Here is a 14,149-nt window from a genome sequence, read left to right on the forward strand (position 1 = left end):
CTTACATTCCTCAGGGACATTTCTTTCTTTTCTTTAGTTTATTTGGAACATGAACACACTTACATCATAATACATCACACAATTTAATATAATTTCACTTTACATCACGCCCGAAAAGGAGTAGGAAGAAGCAAAGCTTATTTAATCCTACCCCTTTCCCACTTCAAAGCGTTTACAAATATATAGAATCATTTACTGACCTTTTTATATAATAAAATAACATCTATGAATTAGTATACAACAGTTTTGTAATATGTAATTAATTAATTAATTCAGTCATTATCAACATACTGAGATGAAGAATATCTTATTTTCAATAAGGTTGAAAGTATTTCTCATAATTCTTCTTCACCCTGGATCTCAGGAAACAGAGTGGACCGACACCAGCAGATGACATGGCACCCCAAACCATCACCCAACCATGCAAATTTTGCATTTCCTTTGGAAATCGAGGTCCCAGAGTCTGGAGGAAGACAGGAGAGGCACAGGATCCACGTTGCCTGAAGTCTAGTGTAAAGTTTCCACCATCAGTGATGGTTTGGGGTGCCATGTCATCTGCTGGTGTCGGTCCACTCTGTTTCCTGAGATCCAGGGTCAACGCAGCCGTCTACCAGCAAGTTTTAGAGCACTTCATGCTTCCTGATGCTGACCTGCTCTATGGAGATGGAGATTTCAAGTTCCAACAGGACTTGGCGCCTGCACACAGCGCAAAATCTACCCGTGCCTGGTTTACGGACCATGGTATTTCTGTTCTAAATTGGCCCGCCAACTCCCCTGACCTTAGCCCCATAGAAAATCTGTGGGGTATTGTGAAAAGGAAGATGCAGAATGCCAGACCCAAAAACGCAGAAGAGTTGAAGGCCACTATCAGAGCAACCTGGGCTCTCATAACACCTGAGCAGTGCCAGAAACTCATCGACTCCATGCCACGCCGCATTAACGCAGTAATTGAGGCAAAAGGAGCTCCAACCAAGTATTGAGTATTGTACATGCTCATATTTTTCATTTTCATACTTTTCAGTTGGCCAACATTTCTAAAAATCCCTTTTTTGTATTAGCCTTAAGTAATATTCTAATTTTGTGACACACGGAATTTTGGATTTTCATTTGTTGCCACTTCAAATCATCAAAATTAAATGAAATAAACATTTGAATGCATCAGTCTGTGTGCAATGAATAAATATAATGTACAAGTTACACCTTTTGAATGCAATTACTGAAATAAATCAAGTTTTTCAAAATATTCTAATTTACTGGCTTTTACCTGTAGTAGAGTGCCCCACAAAATCCTGCAGTTAATACTATAGATACAGACGTTGCAAACATTGTTGATACCCTTATGTGACAGAAAGAAAGAAAATCCCACAGTAATCACTAAAATAATTCAATGCTGATTAATCCATCCATCCATCCATTTTCTACCGCTTGTTCCGTTTGGGGTCGCGGGGTTTCTGGAGCCTAACTCAGCTGCATTCGGGCGGAAGGCTGGGTATACCCTGCTACCTCATCACAGGGCCAACACAGACAACATTCACACACTAGGGACCATTTAGTGTTGCCAATCAACCTATCCCCAGGTGCATGTCTTTGGAGGTGGGAGGGGCCTACCCCAGGTGCATGTCTTTGGAGGTGGGAGGGGCCTACCCCAGGTGGATGTCTTTGGAGGTGGGAGGGGCCTATACCCAGGTGCATGTATTTGGAGGTGGGAGGGGCCTATACCCAGGTGCAGGTCTTTGGAGGTGGGAGGAAGCCGGAGTACCCGGAGGGAACCCACGCAGTCACGGGGAGAACATGCAAACTCAACACAGAAAGATCCCGAGCCCAGGATTGAACCCAGGACTACTCAGGACCTTCGCATACCTGCCAACTACTCCGGTTTTCCCGTAATTCGTACGGTTTTCATCAACCTATTCCGGGTTACGGTTGCAGTGATAAAAAATACGGTTTTTCATTAATTAAAAAAAAAAAAAGGGTGAAAACTACGCGAATTGCACCTTGTGCAGACAAGATTTTTCGATCGGACACGGAGGAATTAGCGATGTAAAAGACCACGTTGGGACAAAAAAACACAAGTCTAATGCCGTTGCTAGCGATACAAGTGGAAAACTTTCAACGTTTTTCGTCGCCCAAACAGATTCTTTGGATGTGATAAATGCCGAAGTTTTATTTACGGAGGCAATAATTGAGCATGGACTTCCAATCGCACTGGCTGATCACATGGGACAGTTAAATGTTTGTAATGCAACCTTTAAAAATCATTACACGGTGATCGCGGTCCCAAAAATAAACTTTTCTTGCATGATAATGTCCAGAAAAATTCGCTTTATATTACTATAGAGTCCTTTTAACGAATGAGTTTGATGGTTTATCACAAACCTTAAATGAAAGAAGTCCTTTGTTCTCCTGCACCATGCATGCGCTTTGGCCTTGCTTCGTGTTTGGTGCGCAATCCTGTCGGCTGTATTTCACAGCACGACATACTGTTAAAAGTGTTTATACTATTTATGCTTTCAAGTCCAAGTTGAAGAAATCTTGTTAAATGTTGACAGCATAACTACCAAAATACAGAAGTATGTCCTTAATATTTTTGCAGTGCTATTTCTGTTGAAAAGTTCGAATGATTACATTAGAGATGTGATGTGCCACTTTTCAAGTGTCTGATGGCTTGAATTAATTTTCATGAATTTTTCATATTTTGAATTCTTTTGAAAGGCTTACAAAAAAACTACATTTGAATTGTAATTCCATGCTATTGACAGGACTATTAATTTTAATGAAGTTAGCTTACCATGTTTACAGTATGATAATTGTGATAGAAATGTGAATTTTAGGCACAGAATATTGTTTACAATTGAACAAGGCAGTAGATTATACAAGCTTGGACAGAAAGTTAATAATGACACCAATTTTTTTTTTAATGGAATTGTTTAGTACTGTTTTACCATTTGTTTACTGTAAAAAGTGTTTATACTTTCAATGAACAAATGGAAGTCTTGTGAAAGGTTGACAGGATAACTGGCATTAACTGTCAAAATAATTTCAAACTATTGAAGTTAGCTTACAGAATAAACATGTCAATCAACCCATATGATTTTTGCTGTAATATTTTTGTTTTGAAAAGTCACTGTGACTGATAGAAAAGTGATGGTTTTAGCAACATTTTAACCTGTCTGAATGCTAATAATCATTTTGCGTCGGGGGGCGAAGCCCTGAACCCTCCACCAGGACTTTGTCCTGGACCTACCGGGGCCTGCGGCCCTTGGACCCTGGCTACTAGGTTTTTCTGATTTCAAAAGTTGGCAGGTATGCCTTCGTATTGTGAGGCACACACACTAACCTTTCAGAAATTACTGGAATTTGCTTAAATCTATGTTGATTAGTACACACAGCTTCTCGGAGATGGATCAGTCACATGAACTCTATATTTACAGATGCAACAAGAAATTATACCTACTGCTTTGCTGCATCTGACACATGGTGTCTTTAATCTGTACAGCATACAATGGAAACTCAAATCTATCAAGGCATTCTGGTTCGGAATGTGTTGCCCAGAGTCAGAGAGCTTAGTCTCAGTTGCGGGTGGTGGTGGGTCCTCCAACAAGTCAATGACCCCCAAAAAACACACATCCAAAAACACTTAAGAATGGCTAAGGGTGAAACCTTGGCTTATTCTAAAGTGGCCTTCTGTGAGCCCGGTCTTAAATCCAATCAAACATATTGCTTGATTGTCGTAATTGCTTCGAGAGGTTGTGCAACAAAATATCAAGTTCGGGGAACCATCATTTTTGTCCAGGCCAGTTTCAGATCAGATAGATAGATAGGTCTTTATTGTCATTGCACAAGTACAACGAAACTTTGTTTTCAGCACAAACCCGTTCAAGATGAGACAAAACAAACAGTGTACAGGGTTACAGAACAGGAACGCTGATGGGTCGCCATTTTAAGGCGCCCTGTAAAAGATGGGAAAAAGGTAGAACGCTGGGGGAAAAAATGAGTAGAAAAATACAATCTAGACTGGGCGCCTAAGGGGGCCTAGTCTGGAGTGGGAAAAACCTCCATGCAATGCACACATAAACACGTTACATTTAATCACCACAAACTGGCAACAGAGGGGCGGGGAGTTGGGGCCCTGGAAGGCGACCGCAGCCATGAAGCGCTGCCATCCGACCATCACCCCGAGAAAGAAGCGGTGGTGAAGGTGTGGGGTGGGGGAGGGCGGGTGTGTGCATGTGTGCCCAATTGTCTTGGGTGTGATGATGTAATGTTTTTTACAGACTGAGGCCGATCTGCAAAAGTTCGACTCCAGGTGTCGTTGAGGAGAGAGGGAGGTCAAAAGCGTCCTCGGGGGTGTTTTCCAGAACAGCCTGTTCCTGTTGTTCACAGAGTCGAGGCCTTTCGAGGGAGTCAAATCGTAGATTAGGATGTTTGTTTTCTGCGAGCAGACAAAAAACAATGACTTGTCTGTTCTATTTGTCTATGCTGGCTTCTCTCAAATTCAATTCAATTTTCCTTTTCAGCAAGCTTCTCCATGATGTGATCCATTTTGTGATTCAATTCAGAAATCGCCGCAGTCTGTGTTCCCACAGCCCTGCTTAAACCTACCCAAACCAAACCAAACCATTCATTAGATTTTTTTTAAAGTTCTCTCAAACCCCAAATCAAAAGCAATGTCCGATATACAGTCTCTAATTTTTTGTATGTTATTCTGTATTATCACTTTTGTCAGTTTCCAATTATTTCAGTGATTCTTGTGAGTTTTTCCTTCTCAAGCGTAAAAGTAGCAACACTTTTGATCATGTGTATTGCACAGACAATATAATACTGCTGGGGCCACTTACACTTTGCAAAACATATTTTGTGGATCAAATAATGTCGTGTTCTGCGCTTTTCTCTTTTGACAGTTTAGGCGCTCACTGTAGGAACTAAAAATCCATTAATTTTGCCTGACTTACAGTGACTGAAGTTGTCTTAACAGAATTAAAAACAACGTTCTTTCTTTATTTTTCTCAAGCTGCTTGCGACCCCGGAAGTCTGCAATTGACAATGCTTGTTATATCTTGGACCTTTTCATTTCTGGTATCGTTTGACGGTGAGTCTCTGACTGTAGCCATCCTTTCCTGTTTTCTTCCACTGTCGTCCATCTTCTTCCAGGTTTTATGTGTTTAGAAAAGCCTTCTGCACTACCCACTCAGAACACGGGCTATTTGAAGTACTGTTGTCTTTAATTAAGCGGCATTCATATTGACCTTTCTCCTCGGACCGCTGTCATCACAAGACATTTTTTCCACTGGACATATTCTCTTTAGGGACTATCCCTAAAATTGCAACAGGAGTACATAAACACCATGCATTTTTGTAATTGCTATGATGTACTGGGGTTGTCTTTGTGGATTTCATCTTGCAGGATGGGACAGAAATGTCTCTCTAACCACATAGACAGAGATGTGTCTTTAATGAAGTATTGACCTGTGGTTGATTACTGCCCCAGAAGATGATACTCCTAAACGCTGAAGATAAAAAGCACCTTGGTATTTAAAGTATTATAGAAACCATGAGCCTCATATGGTCCATACATAGCATTATATGGTCCATACACTAACCACATGAAGTGGGTACAAACTGAGTATGTTGTCCATTTTTACTTGGAATCACAAATGTACTTTACACACCAACAGCAATGCCACATTCCTTGCTAGTGACTTCTGCTACTAATGTGTAGATCATTTTGACCATGACTCTGTTCATCATGCCTTAATGCAGTGGTTCTCAAACTTTTTTTGTCATCCCCCACTTTGGACAAGGGGGAGTTTTCAAGCCCCACCACCTGCCCCCATCACCCCAACAGAGCGCTAATGCCAAGCTTTAACATTTTCAAATTTATTGAACATCAAGTTGTATACATTCAAACTCAATAACATAAAATAACATCAAGTTCAATAATAAATAAAATAACTGTGCAGTTGTGGTATAACTTGCATCAAGTTCAATAATAAATAAAATAACTTCCATCAAGTTCAATAATAAATAAAACAAAAGTGTTATAACTTGCATCAAGTTCAATAATAAATCAAAAAAAGTGTTATAACTTGCATCAAGTTCAATAATAAATAAAAAAAAATGTTATAACTTGCATCACGTTCAATAATAAATCAAAAAAAGTGTTATAACGTGCATCAAGTTCAATAATAAATCAAATAACTTGCATCAAGTTCAATAATAAATAAAAAAAAGTGTTATAACTTGCATCAAGTTCAATAATAAATCAAACAAAAGTGTTATAACTTGCATCACGTTCAATAATAAATCAAAAAAATTGTTATAACTTGCATCAAGTTCAATAATAAATCAAATAACTTGCATCAAGTTCAATAATAAATCAAAAAAAGTGTTATAACTTGCATCAAGTTCAATAATAAATCAAACAAAAGTGTTATAACTTGCATCACGTTCAATAACAAATCAAAAAAATTGTTATAACTTGCATCAAGTTCAATAATAAATCAAATAACTTGCATCAAGTTCAATAATATATAAAAAAAAGTGTTATAACTTGCATCAAGTTCAATAATAAATAAAACAAAGGTGTTATAACTTGCATCAAGTTCAATAATAAAAAAAAAAAGTGTTATAACTTGCATCAAGTTCAATAATAAATCAAATAACTTGCATCAAGTTCAATAATAAATGATAATGATAAATGGGTTGTACTTGTATAGCGCTTTTCTACCTTGAAGGTACTCAAAGCGCTTTGACACTACTTCCACATTTACCCATTCACACACACATTCACACACTGATGGAGGGAGCTGCCATGCAAGGCGCTAACCAGCACCCATCAGGAGCAAGGGTGAAGTGTCTTGCTCAGGACAAATAAAATAAAAGTGCCACTTTGCAATCTTTGCAAAAAAAAAAAAGGAGGAGCTATGCATTTGGCAAGACAGGGCAAGTGACAGCACTTTTCCCCGTGAGAGCCACCTTGCTTCACTGTGAAACAGCACGGCTGTATGATCAGCTCCCATTTTCTCACACAGTGCAGAGAACAGTCGCACTTTCAGTGGTCGTGTTTTGATCAAATTTACCGCGCTCACAACATCTGTTAAAACCTCATTGAGTTCGGGGCTGAGCTGCCTTGACGCGAGTGCTTCCCGGTGAATGACACAGTGTGTGCCCGTCACATTTTTGTTTCTCTGCAGGCGCTGGCTCTGGCTCGACGACCTTTGAGGTGCGAGTCACAAATGTATATATTTGTGTAATTGTGGTCCACACATTAGCCTGCTACCCATCCGCGCGAAAGTTTGTTCCGCTTAGCCCCGCCCCCATTGGTTACTGTTGCTATGTCTGTCAAACTTTCGCTCCTACCGAGAAATTTAAAGCCTACAGTAAAAATAAGTACCGGTAATTTCCATTTATTTATGTAGCGGATTTCACAGACAGAATCACAAAGTGATTTACAGTGTGTATAGAAAATGAAAGCATAGTAAAAAAAAAAAATCTAAGAATATAATAATAAAAAAAAAAATTTAAAGTGAAATTTCCTCCCGTACCTCGCGCCCCACCTGTCATGTCTCTATTCCCCACCAGTGGGGCGCGCCCCACACTTTGAGAAACGCTGCCTTAATGGATTGGTTGGAAGATAGTTGCATTAGCCAGAAGTTAGGAAATTGTGCTCAGTTCCCAAGGGGACCAATAAATCTAATCTTAAGGCCAGCGAGTTTGTATAAAAAGTCAAGTGATACCTCTCATTACTTCTCTTTATTTTAACAGGATACAAACAGTAATTGGGGTCAAGAGCAGCATAGATGAGACATACCACTGAATCACTTTAGCGTATTTGACATTCCAGTGTCAGCATGTGCGCTAATCTAGTCAAAAGACGTCCTATAAAGATGATAAGGTAGTGAGTTTCCAGCAGTCCTGTGATCAAGTGGACAAAGAGTGCTGCTGGGAAATCAACATGGGTTCGGGGTCATCCTAAAAACCACAAAAGCCGTCTTTCTCAGCAGTATTCACCAGGGCAGGACCTGTTTGTTCCAGAGTTTCTGTGGAGTCTTTTATTATGATATCATGGAGCAGGTCTAAGTACAGGGTTGGGGCAAATGCGGCATAGCCGGTCCTTCTCATGTCACCCTACCATCAAGGATGCCTGATGACTCCTGTCCCCTGATTGTATGGACTGTGGTCCGCACGTGGTTCCGCCGAGTCAGGAAGGCCCAAGGGAACGGATGACTCGGTCCGACTTGACCCGGGACTTTCAGCGGCCCAGCGCTGACCTGACGGGCCTTAGGGGCTCACCACATCATGTTGGATAATGTGCAAAGGGATTTGAAGAGGACAGGAAGCATCAAAGTGCATTAAGACACTGCAAAAGGACCACCATGACATAAGGAGGGCATCACAAAACCTTCTTTCGTGATCCACATTGCATGTTACCACAACTCATTCCAAAAAGACCTCTTCGGAGTTTGAGTCAGGGAAAAATGGGTCTTAAAAATTGCCCAAAACCACTGAATTTTTACAGCATATTTCCTTGACCGCAGAAAATCTTACAAGATGTCCAGTGCAAAGATGACTAAGGAGACGGCCACTGGGGTGCTCGCTGGCACATTTAACTTGACTGGACTTTAAATAAAACGCTTTGCAAAAATATTTAAAAAAAAAAGGTTTCTTTATCCGCTCAGTGAAAAGATAAAGCTAAAGCCATCTAATGCAGGTCAAGATAGTGTCAAGGTGCGTTGTTGACGAACCCCAAGATGCAGGCTTGGTACAAGGAAACATGGTTTTCCATCCATCCATCCATCCATCTTCTTCCGCTTATCCGAGGTCGGGTCACGGGGGCAGCAGCCTAAGCAGGGAAGCCCAGACTTCCCTCTCCCCAGCCACTTGGTCCAGCTCTTCCTGTGGGACCCCGAGGCGTTCCCAGGCCAGCCGGGAGACATAGTCTTCCCAACGTGTCCTGGGTCTTCCCCGCGGCCTCCTACCGGTCGGACGTGCCCTAAACACCTCCCTAGGAAGGCGTTCGGGTGGCATCCTGACCAGATGCCCGAACCACCTCATCTGGCTCCTCTCGATGTGGAGGAGCAGCGGCTTTACTTTGAGCTCCCCCCGAATGGCAGAGCTTCTCACCCTATCTCTAAGGGAGAGCCCCGCCACCCGGCGGAGGAAACTCATTTGGGCCGCTTGTACCCGTGATCTTGTCCTTTCGGTCAAAACCCAAAGCTCATGACCATAGGTGAGGATGGGAACGTAGATCGACCGGTAAATTGAGAGCTTTGCCTTCCGGCTCACCTCCTTCTTCACCACAACGGATCGATACAGCGTCCGCATTACTGAAGACGCCGCACCGATCCGCCTGTCGATCTCACGATCCACTCTTCCCTCACTCGTGAACAAGACTCCGAGGTACTTGAACTCCTCCACTTGGGGCAAGATCTCCTCCCCAACCCGGAGATGGCACTCCACCCTTTTCCGGGCGAGAACCATGGACTCGGACTTGGAGGTGCTGATTCTCATCCCAGTCGCTTCACACTCGGCTGCGAACCGATCCAGTGAGAGCTGAAGATCCTGGCCAGATGAAGCCATCAGGACCACATCATCTGCAAAAAGCAGAGACCTAATCCTGCAGCCACCAAACCGGATCCCCTCAACGCCTTGACTGCGCCTAGAAATTCTGTCCATAAAAGTTCAGAACAGAATGGGTGACAAAGGGCAGCCTTGGCGGAGTCCAACCCTCACTGGAAACGTGTCCGACTTACTGCCGGCAATGCGGACCAAGCTCTGGCCCTGAGCATACAGGGAGCGGACTGCCACAATCAGACAGTCCGATACCCCATACTCTCTGAGCAGGGGCGCCGAAAAGGGGGGGTAAAGGAGACGGATTCTAGGGGCCCATGATGGAGGGGGGCCCAGAGAGGCCCTTAATGATGATGAAATCATAATACAGAAAAAATAATGACACTGTGTTGGGGGCCCTGTAAAGATTCTTTTCATGGGGCCCAAAATCCCTAGCGGCGCCCCTGTCTCTGAGCACTCCCCACAGGACTTCCCAAGGGACATGGTCGAATGCCTTCTCCAAGTCCACAAAACACATGTAGACTGGTTGGGCAAACTCCCATGCACCCTCAAGGACCCTGCCGAGAGTATAGAGCTGGTCCACAGTTCCACGACCAGGACGAAAACCACACTGTTCCTCCTGAATCCGAGGTTCGACTATCTAGCAAGCCTCCTCTCCAGTACACCTGAATAGACCTTACCGGGAAAGCTGAGGAGTGTGATCCCACGATAGTTAGAACACACCCTCCGGTTCCCCTTCTTAAAGAGAGGAACCACCACCCCGGTCTGCCAATCCAGAGGCACCGCCCCCGATGTCCACGCGATGCTGCAGAGTCTTGTCAACCAAGACAGCCCCACAGCATCCAGAGCCTTAAGGAACTCCGGGCGGGTCTCATCTACCCCTGCGGGATTAGCTCCCTAAAATATTTTATTGCTGCTTGGCAGGTCACTCAATGTTAAAGATGCATTACTGCCACCAACTCTATTGGATTGTGAACCAGAGTTCCTTCCTTTCTCCCTCCCTCACTTATACAGTACATGTATACCTACATTATTTTCCATAAACCTGTCTCTTGTAGAATCTTCACTAAAGAAAACATTCAAGGGTGCAAGACAGACTTTGAGGCGTTCAAGCATTTGATGCGAGTCAGCAGAGGTGTGGACTCGAGTCACATGACTTGGACTCGAGTCAGACTCGAGTCATGAATTTGATGACTTTAGACTCGACTTGACAAAATGTAAAAAGACTTGCAACTCGACTTAGACTTTAACATCAATGACTTGTGACTTCACTTGGACTTGAGCCTTTTGAATTGACATGACTTGACATGACTTGCTACTTTCCCCAAAACCCAAAGATGAAAAAGTTATTCGGGAGCGCTCCGTATTTTTCATTGTGTACTTGTCTATCAGCGTTGCGTGTGTCAGCTGGTGTGGTCTCAGTACAACAGCCAATCAAATTAGATCTACTTTGTTTTCATCACACAGCATTCATCCAATCAAATTGCAGGACAACCAACGAAGAAGACATGTCCAAACCACACGCCAGTGAACAAAAAATGATACCTAAAATAATTTCGTTTGGGTATAAAAATTACGAGGTGGTCAACACAAAACGGTTTGCAGTATGCAACACATGCGGTTCGAAAATTACTGATGGAGAGGCAACAACTTCCAACTTCGTCCGGCATTTGAAGTTGCACAAAGAACGGTAAGTTTTGAATGTAAGATAGCGTTTATTGGCTAAGTAACGTGACTTTTATTTGCTGTGTAGTTAAATCAGTGAGGCTGTAAACTCACTGCTAACGTTATAACGTTATTGCAAACACGGGAATCTGTTGCAGTTCACTACCTTATTCATACTTTTTGTTCAGTGATTTTTTTCAAGCAGGGTTACGTTAGTCAATATATCACACGTAACGTTAGACGGCGGTCAGCAGCACCGCGTATTTTAGCCACCTAAAAAAAGACAAAAATAGTCAAATAAAGGTCAGTTCAAATGTATACTATATTATGAATATGTGTACCGTTTTAGCTAGCTTTCTGACATACTGTTGGTTGTTTACCTCAGTGGTCCCCAACCACCGGACCGCGGCCCGGTACTGGTCCGTGGATCGATTGGTATCGGGCCGCACAAGAAATAATTTTTTTTTTTTTTTTTTTTTTTTAATTAAATCAACATAAAAAACACAAGATACACTTACAAGTAGTGCACCAACCCAAAACAACTCTCTCCCCCCTTTTGTTCTGGGCATTGAACATGAAGTCTCTTCCTTCACTGTTCCGAGTGGCCATGAGAGTCTTGGCAGTGCCTGCCTCCAGTGCTCCAGTGGAGCGAGTTTTCAGCCATGGTGGCATCATACTACGCCCCCATCGTGCACAAATGACTGACAGACTCTTGGCTAATTTGGTCTTTTGCAAATGCAATGCAGCATAGGGCCCTGACATATAAAAAGTACAACTTTTTTGTTATGTTCACGTATATGTCATGTTTTTTCAATGTTAACACTTTTGTACAAATAAGTACATTTGCACTTTATTTTTCAATGTGTTTGTTCTGTAAAGGAATGAGTTAATGTTTAAAATGACTGGTTAATAGTGCTATTATGAAGTGCAATGTCAGCACAATTTTCTTTCCTGCAATTTAAAATGCACTTGTTTTAATAAATAAATACAGCGTTTGAAAAGCATACACAATCTGTGTTAATATATTAGTCTGTGGTTAAAAGGACTTGAAAGGACTCGAAACTCAAAAGGCAGGACTTAGGACTTGACTTGAGACTTTCCAGTCTTGACTTTGGACTTGACTCGGGGCTTGCCTGTCTTGACTCGGGACTTGACTTGGACTTGAGGGCAAAGACTTGAGACTTACTTGTGACTTGCAAAACAATGACTTGGTCCCACCTCTGCGAGTCAGTGAGTGGTGACTTGAAGCAGCAGGCTTTCTTGTCTGGTTTCTGCTCTCTTACCCTTTTTGTCTTAACAGGCAGCATATAAAGCATACGACGAAAATGAGTCCCAGTGCAGAGCCAACAAGAATGGGAACCAGCAAACCTGCAGTGCGTGGAAGCGTAAGAAGTTTGTTATACATTGTACACAAATACAACTCAGGGACAGGGGGAGTCCACTAACATTCAAGTGGGTGTAGTTTGGCCCAATCCCGATGTTCATCCTCACCTTCACCCACAACCACTACACCCTCAAAATTAAGCAACAAGGAGTAGAGTTTTGTAATCTTACCTAGGAATTGGGACACCACTGCATAGTTTACGTTCGGGCCCGTAAGCGACGACTTAGTTACGTTTGCACATTCTTCCCTCTTAGGGTTAATAATAATACATTTAATAAAATAGTTTTATACCCCCTACCCATTTTGATGCCCACTACCTCTATATGCAAAGAGTAATTGGGACACCACTCGTCACGGGAATGAGCAAAATGTAGGGAACAGGCTAAAAAGTTGGGAGAGCGGGTGTATTGGGACTGGGCCTTAGAGAACATAAAGCAAAGATCGCAGTGTTGGGTTATGAAGTAGTGCAGTGTTATTTAACCGGTATCCTGGGGGCCAAATCTAGCTCGGGTATGACACGATATTGGCCCCCGAGTTCCGTTCCAAACTTGGGAGACAAACATTTTTGCAGCTAATTCCCCCAAAACATTATCGAAGGACTTGGACCACTGCAAACACTTAGGCAGATCTTTACATTGACAGTTTAAGCTTGCTAGCAAACAGAACACTGGGTTGTAATGGCATTCCTCAAGGCAACCTTTTAAGTCCTCTTCTTTTTACACATGTTTTTCATATTGTGATTTATGTAACTAGAGTGTTGATGTAGCTTGTTTACTTCAAATAGAGTTAGTAGTCAGTAGTTTGTTCAACTTCTTTATGTCAGGGTGTTCAATCATTCGTAACTGGACTGCGTGGATTGTCCTGGAAGACGTTTCGCCGCTCAGCCGAGTAGGCTTCATCAGTTCGTGCTCATAGACTTAGATCAGAATCAGAATCAGAATCAGAATCAGAATCAGCTTTATTGTCATTACGCAAGGTAACGAGATTGAGGCCATTCCATACAGTGCGATGTGTGCATGCTAGAAAAACAATGTGCAAATATATAAAAATTTAAAAAATGTAGAAGTGCAATGAATATGGTGTGAAATGAATATATACATGAAAAAACAAAACAAAAACAGGGTTGTTGGTGGAATGGGTTATTGCACCGAAGAGAAGGCAGTTATGAGGGACAATGGGGCAGTCCGTTCAGGATGGTTATGGCCCTGGGGAAGAAGCTGTTCTTTAGCCTGTTTGTTTTGGTTTTAATGCACCTGTAGCGCTTCCCAGAGGGCAGCAGGTGGAACAGGTCAGAGCCAGGGTGGGTGCTGTCTTTGATGATGGCACTGGCTCTGTTGAGGCAGCGGGAGGTGTAGATGTCCGTCAGAGATTGGTCTGATCTAATCCAAACGGTTGGTGCCAAAACCCCAAATATTTATACACCAAAGAACCAGGAAGGTGTGCCTGGGCAAGGATGGTTTCGCCCTATTGTAGTGAAAAGAACAACTGTTTTAATGCAAACGAGCAATCCTAACTGTCAAAGCCATTGAC

At 42.5% G+C, this 14,149-nt stretch overlaps 1 protein-coding gene across 1 annotated transcript in view; it reads right to left on the reverse strand.

Annotated features, from left to right (window-relative positions):
* Positions 1 to 4,268: 4,268 nt before the first annotated feature.
* Positions 4,269 to 14,149, reverse strand: part of ca12 (carbonic anhydrase XII) — a 64,926-nt gene continuing 55,045 nt past the window's right edge. Inside the window, exon 10 of the mRNA XM_061969460.2 lies at positions 4,269 to 4,432. Within this exon, the coding sequence (XP_061825444.2) occupies positions 4,269 to 4,432 (164 nt within the window). The remainder of the gene's footprint in view (positions 4,433 to 14,149) is intronic.

This window comes from Nerophis lumbriciformis, linkage group LG10, assembly GCF_033978685.3.
Source record: "Nerophis lumbriciformis linkage group LG10, RoL_Nlum_v2.1, whole genome shotgun sequence".
In the NCBI taxonomy this organism is placed as follows: Eukaryota; Metazoa; Chordata; class Actinopteri; order Syngnathiformes; family Syngnathidae; genus Nerophis; species Nerophis lumbriciformis.